Source organism: Ailuropoda melanoleuca, chromosome 12 (assembly GCF_002007445.2).
Source record: "Ailuropoda melanoleuca isolate Jingjing chromosome 12, ASM200744v2, whole genome shotgun sequence".
Classification (NCBI taxonomy): domain Eukaryota; kingdom Metazoa; phylum Chordata; class Mammalia; order Carnivora; family Ursidae; genus Ailuropoda; species Ailuropoda melanoleuca.
The window spans coordinates 18000151-18014224 of record NC_048229.1 but is presented as its reverse complement, the minus strand read 5'-3'; the positions used below and the strand labels follow the sequence as shown (position 1 = coordinate 18014224).

Below are 14074 nucleotides of genomic sequence, written 5' to 3'. Positions count from 1 at the left end.
TGGGATAGGCTGGTGATGGGTAGTAAGGAGGGGCATGTATTGCATGGTGCACGGGGTGTTATAAGCAAATAATGAATCATGGAACTTTACATCAAAAACCAGGGATGTACTGTATGGTGACTAACATAATATAATAAAAAATATTATTATTAAAAAATCATACAGGAAGATCAGTAGGAGAAGGAAGGGAAGAATGAAGGGGGGGTAAACAGAAGAGGGAATGAACCATGAGAGACTGTGGACTCTGGGAAACAAACTGAGGGTTTCAGAGGGGAGGGGGGTGGGGAATTGGGATAGGCTGGTAATGGGTAGTAAGGAGGGCACGTATTGCATGGTGCACTGGGTGTTATACGCAAATAATGAATCATGGAACATTGCATCAAAAACTGGGAGATGTACTGTATGGTCACTAATATAACAAAATAAAAATTATAAAAAAATAAATAAATACAAAAAAAAGAGAAAGAAAACCAAGAAATCAACTGAGACACCCAGGTTCCCCTAAAAATTTTTTTAAAAAGTAATTTCTGCACCCATAGTGGGGCTTGAATTCACAACCCTGAGATCAAGAGTTGCGTGCTCCACCCAGAGCCAGCCAGTTGTCCCTGTTTATATTATTTCTTTAGAAGGGCAGATCGTGGGTGAGAACTGTAGCTCTGAACACTGTGCTAGAGTGAACTGTGCATGACAGAAAGATGCATGACATGCAAGACAACAAAATGCTATGTTTACATGTACCATTGCCATTCCCTCACCTTCAGGTGGAATCTGACTTCTGTAAACACTCAATTTTCTGATGACTCTCCGTGCTAGATTGAATTGATATTTTCCCTTCCTCATCTTACTTGACCCCTCAGTAGCATTCATTATTACTGATCACTCATCTTTCTTTAGTTATCTCTTCTCTTGGATTCCATAATACTATACTCTCCTATTTGTCTTTTTTAATCTCCATCCTTTAGGCTGCTTTTTGTCTCATTTGAAGATTCAGCCTCTTCCACTTGGTTAGTAAATGTTGCCCCACCAATCTATCACTAAATTCTGTCCCTTTTGCCTCCTAAATATCTCTTATATTCATCTATCTCTTTCTATTTTTACCTCTATCACCCTACACTGATATACCATTATTTCTTGCCAGAGCCACTGTAAAATTATGTTGAACAAATACTTATCGAGTGAATGAGAGAGTTTGATAGGAGTGTAGTACAAAGGGGAGAGTTTATCCCCGCTTTACAATTAACTGAAGTACCCTGAACAAATGTCAGAGCTAGGGCTCGAAGCCCTACCTACTAACTCCTTGAAATGGACCTCTGTTTTGCCAACTGAAAAGTGAGGGAACTGGACTAGAGGATCTTTTTTTTTTTTTTAAGATTTATTTATTTATTTATTTGACAGAGAGAGAGAGAGATCACAAGTAGGCAGAGAGGCAGGCAGAGGGAGAGGGACAAGCAGGCTCCCTGCTGAGCAGAGAGCCCCATGTGGCCTTGATCCCAGGACCCTGGGATCATGACCTGAGGTGAAGGCAGACACCCAACCAACTGAGCCACCCGGGTGCCCCTGGACTAGAGGATCTTTATAAGTCCTTCTATAGCTCCAATAGTCTATGGTCTATGTGGTACAAACTCAGGAGGAACCATTAAAAAATCCCCAACAAATGACAAAATAATTGAAGCAGGCAGCCTTTATTTTTCTTCTTGCAAGGCTGTAGATGAAAACAAAACTATAAAATTATTTACAGATACAAAACCTAGAGGAATGATAGAATCATGTTCCAAAAAGATCTCAACAGGTGGGAATGTTGACTCAAATCTAATAAGCTAAAGTTTAATAGAGGTAATATGTAGAGTTCTGTATATTTGGGTCTCCCAAACCCAGTTATAAAGAATATTGTAAGAAACTGAGGGTCTTTAGTGTAGAGAAGAGAGAGTTCAAGAGGACATGAATTATCTTTGAATATATGAAAAATGGTAAAGTGGGTGAACAGTGAGACCTCTTCTATTGGGTAGCATAAGGACTGTGTCTGAGGCTATTAAGAGGCAGATATCAGCCTAGTTAGGACTGTCCATGAGGGAGCAGACTCCCTGCGTGGTTCTGGATTTCCCATTGCCGGAGTATTTGGGCAAAAGAAGGGATTCTATGGATGGTAAGCCTACGTGACCCCTAAGGTTACTTTTACTTCTAAGACTACTCTCCATGATGGGCCCTCAGCATGACCTGGCCTTCCAGCCTAGCAGGGACAACTTTATGCTCTCCTTGGTATGGAAGAAGTAATAGAGGTTATAGTCAACCATGCTGGCCATGGGAGAAATTTTAAAAGAACAATCCCTTATTCTGATTTGGACGGGTGTAGTATTATCCCCATTCAACACACCAAGAGATGAGGCCTAGGGGTTGGCATAACCTGCTTAGGGTCAGAGTTTTTTTCTACTGACAACTTTATTGAGCTATAATTCACATGCATATGATTCATACATACAATTCAATTATTTGTTATTATACTCAGAAGTGTGCAACCATCACCATGATTTTAGAAAACTTTTATCATCTCCAAAAGAAATCCTGTACCCATTAACAATCATCCCATTTTTTACCCCATCCCCCTTAGCCCTAGGCAACCCTTGATCTACTCCCTGTCTCTATGGATTTGCTTACTCTGAGCATTTAACATAAATGGGATTATACAATAGTTGTCCTTTGTGTCTGGCTTATTTCACTTAGCAGAATGTTTTCAAGGTTTATCCACATTGTAGCATGCATTAGTACTTCATCCTATTTTATTGATAAATAATATTCCATTGCATGGATATATCACTTTGTTTATGCATTTATCAGTTGGTGGACATTGTGTTGTTTCTACTTTTTGGCTATTATAAATAATACTACTATGAACATTAATGTTTGAGATTTTTAAAAAAACATTTATTTATTTATTTTAGAGGGAGATATCCAACTCCCCACTGAGCACAGAGCCCAATGACGGGCTCAATCTCATGACTCTGGGATCATGACCTGAGCCAAAATCAAGAGTCAGATGCTCAACCAACTGAGCCATCCAGGCACCCCTCATGTTCAAGTTTTTATGTGAATACATGTTTTTATTTCTTTTGAGCAGGTACCTAGGAGTGAAATTAATGGGTCACATGGTAACTGCATGTTTAATTTGAGAAACTGCTAGACTATTTGCCACAGTGGCAGTGCCTTTTTGCATTACTGCTGACAATGTATGAGAGTTTCTATTTCTCCACATCTTCACCCACACTTGTTGTTATTTTTTCTTTCTTTCTTTCTTTCTTTCTTTCTTTCTTTCTTTCTTTCTTTTTTTTCTTTTTTCATTATTGACACCCTCGTGGGTATACAGTAGTATTTTATTGTGGTTTTGGTTTGAATCTGCCTGGTGTTGAGCATCTTTTCATGTGATTTAGCCACTTGTTTATCTTCTTTGGAGAAGTTTCAATTCAAGTTCTTTGCCTCTTTTTAATTGGATTATTTATCTTTTTTATTATTCAGTTATATATGTTCTTTATATATTCTGCATACTAGACCCTGAATAGATATATGAACTGCAAGTATTTCCTTCCATTCTATCGACTTTTCACTTTTTTGAAAATCTCATCTTTTGAATCCTAGCTTGAATCTTTCTGCTATACCATGAATTTTTTAAGTAGAAGACGTTATAAAACTCCTCTTAGATGGAATCACACACACATCATCACCACCATCACCCCATCACCACCACCACCACCATCATCATCATCGTTCATTTGCAAAGTATTTACCTCATATATATTTTGTCCTTATCTCTTTGTTGACTGCTCTGGGCTTACAATATAATTTAAAGCCACAGTCCATTCCTTGAAATATCTAGTCTTTCTGGAGAGAGAAGTTGGAGAACTTGGCATGGTTTCAGAAGGCAAACAAACCTTGAGTACTCACAATTTCCAAGTACAAAAGAGCTAACTCACTGTGTGTGCCACTCAGAACCTCCTTCTCTTTCAGGACTGCGAGGCCTGATGCTGTCGGTCATGTTGGCCTCTCTCATGAGTTCCTTAACCTCCATCTTCAATAGTGCCAGCACCCTCTTCACCATGGACATCTACACCAAGATCCGGAAGAAAGCATCTGAGAAAGAGCTCATGATTGCAGGAAGGTAAGTGCAGCTTCTCCTTGCCACCCACCATGAAACCTTGAATGATCTGTGCTACCCCTCAAGGTAGAGAAGACTGATAGATGCCTGGGTAGAATGGGAGTAACCTCTGTGGCTAGTTATATTTGCACTTCAGTGGCATTTAACTTTAAATTGAAGATCATCAAACAATGCCTGTCTGGACTAAGATATGACATCATAAATAATCTAACCCTCAGTTTATTTTATTTTTTTAATAATAATTTTTATTATGTTTTGTTAGTCACCATACAGTACATCCTTCGTTTTTGATGTAGTGTTCCATGATTCATTGTTTGCGTATAACACCCAGTGCTCCATGCAATATGTTCCCTCCTTAATACCCATCACTGGCCTATCCCAATCCCCAACCCCACTCCCCTCTGAGGCCCTCAGTTTGTTTCCCAGAGTCCATAGTCTCTCGTGGTTCATTCCCCCTTCTGTTTACCCCCCCTTCATTCTTCCCCTCCTTCTCCTACCGATCTTCCGTCAGTTTATTAACAGGCAAAAGGAGGCTCATCTTTTTTCTTTTTAATATTTTCTTTATTTATTCATGAGGGAGAGAGGAAGGCAGAGGGAGAAGCACACTCCTCACGGAGCAGGGAGCCTGATGTGGGGCTCGATCCCAGGACTCTGGGATCATGACCTGAGCTGAAGGCAGACACTTAACCAACTGAGCCACCCAGGCACCCAAAAGGAGCCTCGTCTTCCCTAAATCCAGGTAGTCTGGACAGTGGCAGAGCCAGTACTGGAACTCAGGCCAAGTGAGTCTTTGTCCAAGGTCCTTTATACTGCCCCATGAGACCCTTCTCAGCCCTCTGCACTGTAGCTCTTCACATGGGTCATCTTCAAGGCCCAATGCCCCTGATGCCTTGACCCTTTGCTGCAACATTTTGCATGACCATTGTGAGGATCAAGTGACACTGTGCTTGAGAACGTGTTCTGTAAAGTCTAAAACACCATGTTATATGTGCATTTGTTATTGCCAAATGGGATAATGGACACAACAGAATACTGAAAGCCAGAAGGGTTGATACATGGGTCAGAGGTGCTCCTAATCTTGACTATCCATAGAGCAGATCCTTTGGATAGAGGACTAACTAAACCTCTGCTATGTCTCTTTGTGAGGCTACGGCAGGTCAGTTCCTCAGAGCAGGGGGACCAAGTCCCTGTGATGTCAGTCAAGGGAAAGTTTCACAGTGAGTGAGGGAGGCGTAGGGGCTGCCACCTCATAGGTCTCATCAATAAGATTAGGGCAAAGGAAGGAAAAGGAAACTGACAGGCCACTGTCAGGTGATGAGACACCTGGCACCCAGGGGAGATCTGACCAGGCCTGAGTCTACTACTTTGCTTCAGAGAAAGCAGCACCATCACCCTGACTGGTTTTTCCCTTAGAAAGGACTCTACCCTTTTTCCCCTTTTATCTATAAGGCTCGAGACGCAGCGTGAGAAGAGAACCATTTTGTTGCTTTGCTCAGGTCTGGTCCCCTTGGCTCTGAGATTGTTGGGACTCACACGTTTGTACATCCCATGACTGCTGCCCTTGGATCTTATCCCTGCCCTAGATGAGCTTACAGGAAACAATCCCAGACTTTGCTAGGGGGACTATAAGAGCAAACAAGGGCTCAAAGAAGGGAGAGGTGAGCATGGCATGCAGTAGTTGGGGAAAGCTCCTCGAAGAGGGAGGCCCGAGCTGAGGCCAAATTGGTGGGTAGGATTTGGGTAAATGGGGACAGTGGGAAGGGCATTCCAGAGGGAGAAATATATGAGTGAAAACACTGCTTTGCAAAGATTAGTTTAAGACTCCTTTGCCTTAAATTCATGTGAGGTAAGGGAATCATAGCCTTCTTTCTAATTAAATCAGGAGCACAAGTAAGAGGAGGTTTTAAGGGAACCCTCTAATCTCTTCAAGACTTGAAGTGAAATTTAAGAGGAAAGCTGGAAATACTTGGTAGTATCCCTTTCTTTCTAGACTGTTCCTTTATAAACTGTTTTTGATTGTGGTTTTCACTTTATTATGAAGAAGAGGAGGAGAAGGAGAAGGAGGAGGAGAAGAAAATAAAATAAAAATTATGGCTTTTACTATCTGTTGAGTACATACTGGTTGCTAAGTGTTTTACTATAGCTGATCCTTATTCCAAAATTGCAAGGTCAGTCATATTATTCCCAATTTACAGATGGAGAAATTGAGACTCAGAGAGGTTAAGCAAGGTGTCCTATGTCGCACAGAGAAAAGAAAAATTTGAATCCAGGACTCTTTGGCTCCCAAATCCATACCCTTGTTCCTACACTCTGCTGCTTGTCAAACTGTGACTCTCTTATGGCAGTGACTGGTTTAGGTTAGTCAAGTGCATTTCACTTATTCACAGGTACAGATGACTTTCTCAAAGAGGCAGAATACAGAGGGAGCAAAAGCCTCAAGAATAAATTTGCTAATTATTTTTCCTTGCTGTGGTAATATTACACACACACACACACATAACATGTATATATAATATATAATAAATGAAATTATACACATACATATAAATATATATTTATTTATATATATATACACACACATATATATATTATACACACACACATCTGACACATAGTAATACATATTTATTCATATAGAGCCATTTATTGACACTGTATTGGGGGGCTTTGATTTCAGGTTGTTCATCCTGGTGCTGATAGGCATCAGCATTGCCTGGGTGCCCATTGTGCAGTCAGCACAAAGTGGGCAGCTCTTCGATTACATCCAGTCTATTACCAGTTACTTGGGACCACCCATTGCAGCTGTCTTCCTGCTTGCTATTTTCTGGAAGAGAGTCAGCGAGCCGGTAGGTATCATTTATGCATGTCCTGAAGAGCCACCCTGACACAGAAATTCCCACCTGGAGCTGCGTATTCTGTACGGGAGGGATTCTGTTTCTCAGAGATCTCAAGCAGGAATAGATGTGCCGCTGAAGGTTTGTATGGGAAAGCCTTCAGGGACTCTTCTGGGTTCACATTCTTTTGGATCCCCCTCTGCTCCTTGCTGCAGGTTCCGAACTCATTCCCAACTAATGATATACATTTTCCATCCAATCTGGGTGATTTTGACCTGATAACATGGCACAAGCCAGGAAGTTTGTAACCCCTGGGTGAGCAGCTCCAGAGTGAGTCCTAACACAGGCTCCCTCCAGTGGTTCTGCAGTGAGCTTGGCTTTCCAGCCAGTACCTCTCCAGGCCCAGTGAAGGATGATGCCCTAGTGCTCAAGCAATTTATATGCAAAACAACATAAGGTAGATAATAATTGAGGGATAAAAGGCAGCACAGAACATGAGGAGGATTCACAGAAAGGATTCACAGGCTGAAACTGAGAGGGAAGAGAGGGCATTCAAAGCAGAGAACAGCACCAGAACTTGGAGGCAGAAGGGCAAGGATAAGGGTGAGGATGCGGGGCTCGAGAGGCATCTCATCTGGCTCCAGAGGGAGTTTGTGTGTATGGATAATGGAAGACATGATAGAAAGGCAGGTTAAAGTTAAATTAGGAATGGCTCCTTTGAAAGCCAGGCTAAAGAGTTTGGGTTTTCACTGGGGTGCTGTTATAGGTTTTGAAGCACCATGAAAAGGATGCCTTTGGATATGCCTTCTGAGTAGGGTGTTCCCTGTCTCTATCAAACCATCTATACACCAGGGAAGGCTGGGATGGAGTGGGGGTGCTGACCATGTAGCTTATTGTCCGAAGCAGTATAAATGGTGACATATTTTTGGGTAGAGACAACCCCTTTCTCCCAATAGGACAGAAATAAATATATGCTCCGGAAACACCTCACTGGAGTGATCCAGCTTTGAAATGCAAAATTACATGTACTTTTCTTCATTTAACATTTGCCGTTAGGAACATAGTCCAGATTTGCTGGTAACACAAAATTGCATGCACAGATAAATACCCTTGAGAGATCAGAATTAAACCTGCAAGTGATCATGACAGGTTAGAGAAATGGGTACACTCTTAGGATATATTTCAATAGGGATTGGCAGAAGCTGAGAGATTTCTAAAATACAAGTTAGTGAAGTGTGGCTAAAGCCCAGCTGGGTATTGCTGTGGACTAAAAACAGATTCAATTCAACAAAGAACTGTGGCATTCAAAAAAATAAGGCTATGAATTGGGATAGAGTGTAGTGGTTCTCGACTGGGGCTGATTTTGCCCTTCCCCCAGGGGACTTTTGGCGATGTCTGGCAACATTTTTGATTGCTATGATTCAGAAAATTCTATTAGTATCTAGTGGGTGGAGGCCAGGGATGCTGTTAAATATTCTACAATGCACAAGACAGCTTCCCCCACATTCACCCCCACCCCCAAAAGAATTATCCAGCCCGAATGTCACAGGGCTGAGGGTGCGAAGCCATTGCTAGAGTCTCTGGAGAGTAGCACGTGGAGACTGCAAAGTGATTCTCCGGACTGGTCAGCGATTGTGTTTGGTATGGGATGACTCTAAGGCTTGAGGAAAATGTCAAAATTTCCCAGATTTTTCAAGAGCCTCTTGAGAAAAAGATTAAAGGAACAGGAAGAGGCTAATTGCCAAAAGAGAAGGACTATGTGTTGGCTAATTGAATTTATTTATTTATTTTAAAGGTTTTTATTTATTTATTTGTCAGAGAGAGAGAGAGCGAGATCACAAGCAAGGGGAGTGGCAGGCAGAGCAGGAAGAATAGGCAGGCAGAGAAGCAGGCTCCCTGCTGAGCGAGGAGCCCCATGCAGGACTCAGTCCCAGGACCCTGGGATCATGACCTGAGCCAAAGGCAGATGCTTAACCAACTGAGCCACCCAGACATCCTGCTAATTGAATTTAAATAAAGAAAAGAAGAAGAAGAAAAAAAGAAAAAACAAAACAAAAAACCAAAAAAGAAGGAAAGTTTTATAGCAGATTTTATCAATACTATTCATACAAACTAAAGTAAAAAAAATAATTTTTTGAATGAATAAGTGTATGGGGAATGAATGGGGAACATTTTTTCCTTATCTATTATCTATCTATCTATCTATCTATCATCTATTTATCTATCAGATACTTCCGTATGCCAGACATAGGGCTAGGTACTGGCAACACAAAGGGAATAAATCCTAGTTTCTTCCCTGAGCAAATTCCCAGTTCACATGGAGAGACAGAGAAGTGACTGAGTGATTCCATAGCAATGGACTGGTGCTGGCATGGAGGTGTGTCTACAGTGCAGTCACAGCAAAGCGGTTGGTCCCACCCAATTCTGTCTTGGGAAGATGATGGGACATTGAAGTTAGAACAAGGTTACCTGGAAGGGAAGAGATTGTGCTCTCCTGGATAGACAGTGACCTGTGCAAAGACCTAGGACATAAATACACATGACAATAATGGAGTACACCTGGGATTTAAAGTGCAGGGTTACCCAAGGCTAGGAAAGTTCAAGGATCAACACTTGACGTGAAGGCTCTTTTTTCCCACCCTTCTATGAGCTCACTGTACTTTGTCACTGGTCCTTTTAAAATGTGGTCAGACCTGGTTCTCTAGGTGAGAACTGACCAAAAAGGAAGCAAGAAGGAAGGAAGGGAAGGGAAAGGAAAGGAAAGGAAAGGAAAGGAAAGGAAAAGGTTAAAAAAATCTCTGAAAAATTGTACCCCGGTATTGTCTCTTATAGGCTTTCCATATTTCTAATATGCAAACCCAAAACTTAATATAAAGACACATAGTATAATTTTATGTTCTCTAATTAAAAACAGTGACTTTGGATCTATAAAAGGGGCTAGTGATGAAAGTAGTATTTATATCTTGGTGGAAACATTCCTTTCTCTTCCATCTCCAAAAGTCCCAGTTTGTTTTTCAATGTCTTCAAGGAAACAGCTTACTTCACGAGTAATTACATTACCTCTGAATGTGCCTCAATCTGGAGGCTGATGGTGATAGTAGCTACAGGAGGAGATTCAAATTATTTTTAAAATTAAAAATGAATTTTTGGAATTAAGACTTTGGGTTGACACTCGACTCCAGTTATTAGGCACTGTACCCTATTATACTATGAATCTTGTTTTATGACCCAGGTAAAATCATGTCACTGAAACATGATAAACACACCCTTTGAAGGCTTGGGCCTGACATCGCACTCCTAAGCCATATTCTGAACGCCAGTGTCCTGGCTTCAAAAGCCTGAAGCTATCATTTGTCTCATTTTTATTCCTTTGCCTCTGTCTCCCAGGAATGCCCTGCTGTTTTGTGTGTTTGGTGTTAATTAACCCAGGGTTTTCTTTCACAGGGAGCCTTTTGGGGATTGATCGTAGGATTTCTGATTGGGGTGTCCCGTATGTTGACTGAATTTGCCTATGGAACTGGGAGCTGCATGCAGCCCAGCAACTGTCCCACGATTATCTGTGGTGTGCACTACCTGTACTTTGCCATCATCCTCTTTGTCATTTCTATCATCGTCATCGTGGTTGTCTCTCTCTTCACCAAGCCAATTCCAGATGTGCATGTGAGTATCCATTTTGGGGAATGCATCCTGCCCTTGTTTCATGCTCATGGTGCCACACCCACCTTGTTGCCCTTTGCTCAATTAGACATCTCACATTCACGTGACTAAAACAGTCCATGCTTGCCATTGGTTTTACATAGAAGGACACAGGCCAGAAAACACAGTGTGCCAGCAAAGTGGTATCAAGTGTGTGTCTTCAGCAGGAGTCCACACAGTAGTTCATATATCAGTCCAGGGGCTAGTCTCTGAATCCTGCTTCCCAAGTGACAGCACAGGTGCAAGGGAACGAGATCACAAGGGTAAGCGTAGGGGCTAGCCTGGTTTAGATGCTCATGTCTCAAATAGAAACTTAGATTTCTTCTAGTAGTCCCACGGCATAACTTCCAGGGGTCCCAGCAAGGGACATACTTAGTTACAAAAAAACACACTCAGGGAAATCTGGAGTATGATATACCCTTAATTTTTTCCCCAATTAACCCTCCAAACAATTACCCATATAATTTGAGAAATCTCAAACAATATCAAAATCCAGTTGATTCAAGACTCCAAAAATGGCGAATACTCTTCTTTAACTCTACATGTCACCCTTGGTTTAGGAATTACTCATAGCTCTCCCAATGCAGATGAAGATTTGCAATTACAGGTCATTTTTGCCCTGAGCAGTATAATCTGGTAACCCAACAAAGCTAATACTTTACCTTTTTCAGGTTTCCAAGGAACAGAGCTAGAGTTAACCCAAGATTATATTTGTCTATAGAGAAAGAGAAAGGGTTGTTTTTTTTTTTTAACTTTTTACTTATGCATACACAAATACAGGGACTTAGGGAATCCCTAAAAGACCTTCAACTCATTGTCAAATTTTCAAAGCTGTGACTAATCTTAATGTCAAACAAAGACTGCTTTTATAGCAGAAGAACCACCATTATGTTTCTTGGCTGAATCTGTCAATAAGCTTTCTTTGTGTTGTATTAAATGCTTCCTGATGTCTCAGTGTTTGCAGCCCTAAACACATTTAGCTCCATGATTCGTCTTTTTATTTTTTTTAAAAAGATTTTATTTATTTGTTTGACAGAGTCAGAGAGAGACAGAGAGAGAGGGAACACAAGCAGGGGGAGTGGGAGAGGGAGAAGCAGGCTCCTCGCTGAGCAGGGAGCCGGACACGGGGCTTGATCCCAGGACCCTAGGATCATGACCCGAGCCGAAGGTAGACGCTTAACGACCGAGCCACTGAGGCACCCCATCCATGATTCCTCTTGAAGTAGAGAAGGCAAGGTAGTCACCAAAGAGGGCATAGTTGGAATGAACACATTTCATTGACTTTCAGACTTCTCAAGTTTCTGGTTTCATGTCCATAGAAACTGTTTCCAGTGCTACTCTATTCTAATATGGTTTGTGATTCTACAGATTATCTTCTTATAATGTGACAAACACATAGTGCAAAACTCTGTTCTTATACTGGAGAAATAGGTGTTTCGTCTTCTTTCTTAGCACCAGTGCTAAAAGGAACAAATTTAGTTATCGTGTGCAAGAAGAGTTCATTCATTCAAGGCAGACATTTCTTTATTCAAGGTGGTCTCTTGGTCTTTGAATATTATAAGGGCTTGTATATTCACGAGTATAATTTACATTGAAGTGCCCAACTTATTAGACATAATGTGGATGGAAACTGTTATCTATGTTTTGGTCGGTACCGAGAGACCATAGTACTTCTTTTTTGTTGTTGTTGTTTTCCCTTTTTAATGAGTTTCACAGCAAACCCTGGCCAAATGAATGTCTTTAAAAGGGGTGCCTCCGGTGTCCACTGTGTTCTAGAACAATAACTAGCCATCCACTGACACCTTTCGGGAAGCTATGCGCCTTTTCCTTTCTTGATGCACATCTCTTTTTTTCTCTCAACTTTTTGGCGAGAGACGCTATTTGGAACTTTCTGCCAACCTGTTCTGCTTTCTCCACAGCTCTACCGCCTGTGTTGGAGCCTGCGCAACAGCAAAGAGGAGCGTGTTGACTTGGATGCAGAAGAGGAGGACATTCAAGAAACCCCAGAGGAGACCATTGAAATAGGTGATTTGTGATTCAGAGCCTATCCCAAGCCCTAGAAAGTTGCTCCTCCAACAGAAAGGCCACCTCACTGAAGCCTTTACAAACTGCCTACCTCAAAGCTCAGATCTCTCTTTAGAAGGGCGTAGTGAGTGAGGTGGGGGATGAGAGGGATCGATGGGTTTTGGGAAGTTCACTCTGACGCCTGGTCAAGAGGAAGAGATAAGTGCAGAATCACCCCAGCCTTCTTATACCTCATAACGCACGGTGCTCAGTAAGTATGAGTGACGTATTTGCCACCCTGACTTGATCTGGGGCATGGCCAGGGAAAAGGAAAGAGTCGGAGCCTGTGAACTGAAAGTGGATGGAACCTAAGCTATGGTCAGTCTAGTGACATTAGGAAGATAGGTGAGAGGGTCTTGGGGGTCTTATAGCCACATAAGGTTTAGAAAATCAAATTTCTCTGAAGTCCATTAAGGTAATGCTTAGTCAGTGTTCAGAGATTCATCCTCATCATGGAGAAAAGCTTTTCTCAGCTTACGTGTTGGAACTTTTTCTCCTCACATGGGACTGGAGCACACATGGAGGATGGTTGTGGAGATGTGTGGTGTGCCAAGGTGTGGGAGCACAAGGTCATAGGTACTTTCTAGTGCTGGGCTAGAGGTCTCATCACTCCTTCTGAAGGGGAGTACAGATACAGCAGAATATGTTCTGAATATGGCCATTGGAAATATAGAATCCTAGCTCTGGAAAGGGCCCTAGAGATCATTTGGTCTTATGGTCTTGTTTTACAGATACGTAAATTGAGGGCAAGGAAGGGAGAGGCTTTGCCTATTATCCCAGCTCTGATACAGTCTGCTCTTGGTCTGTAAAGACGTTTTAATTCTGAAACCTGTGGCTCTGCAGGTCTTATTCAAGACTGGAAGGAACCTGGAGCCATAGGCAGTTGGCCATGGTATTGAAAAAGACCTTTTTTGCTTCCTTGGAGCAAGGAGGCATGAACATGCTGCCTGCTCCTCCGACTTCCAAAAGTGTCTCCACATTGAGCGAGAGTATCATAGATTTAAAAGACTGACTTATTTCACTTAGCATTATACTCACTAGCGCCATCCATGTTGTTGCAAATGGCAAAATTTTATTCTTTTTTATGGCTGAGTAGTATTCCAAGGCATACCTGTATCTATCTATATCTATATCATCTCTATATATCACATCTTCTTTATCCATTCATCTATCAATGGACTTGGGCTGCTTTCCGTAAATTAGCTAGTGTAAATAATGCTTCAACAAATATAAGGGTCATATATCTTTATGACATATATTTTCATACTCTTTGGGTAAATACCCAGTAGTGTGATTACTGGATCATATGGTAATTCTATTTTTAATTTTTTGAGGA

The 14074-nt window shown here is 41.6% G+C and overlaps 1 protein-coding gene across 1 annotated transcript in view; it reads left to right on the top strand.

Moving 5' to 3' along the window:
* The window catches only part of SLC5A1 (solute carrier family 5 member 1), a 66202-nt gene that overhangs the window by 42455 nt on the left and 9673 nt on the right, over positions 1–14074 (top strand). The window contains exons 11-14 of the mRNA XM_011220146.3: positions 3997–4147; positions 6822–6990; positions 10423–10638; positions 12594–12699. Of these exons, the coding sequence (XP_011218448.3) occupies positions 3997–4147; positions 6822–6990; positions 10423–10638; positions 12594–12699 (642 nt within the window). The remainder of the gene's footprint in view (positions 1–3996; positions 4148–6821; positions 6991–10422; positions 10639–12593; positions 12700–14074) is intronic.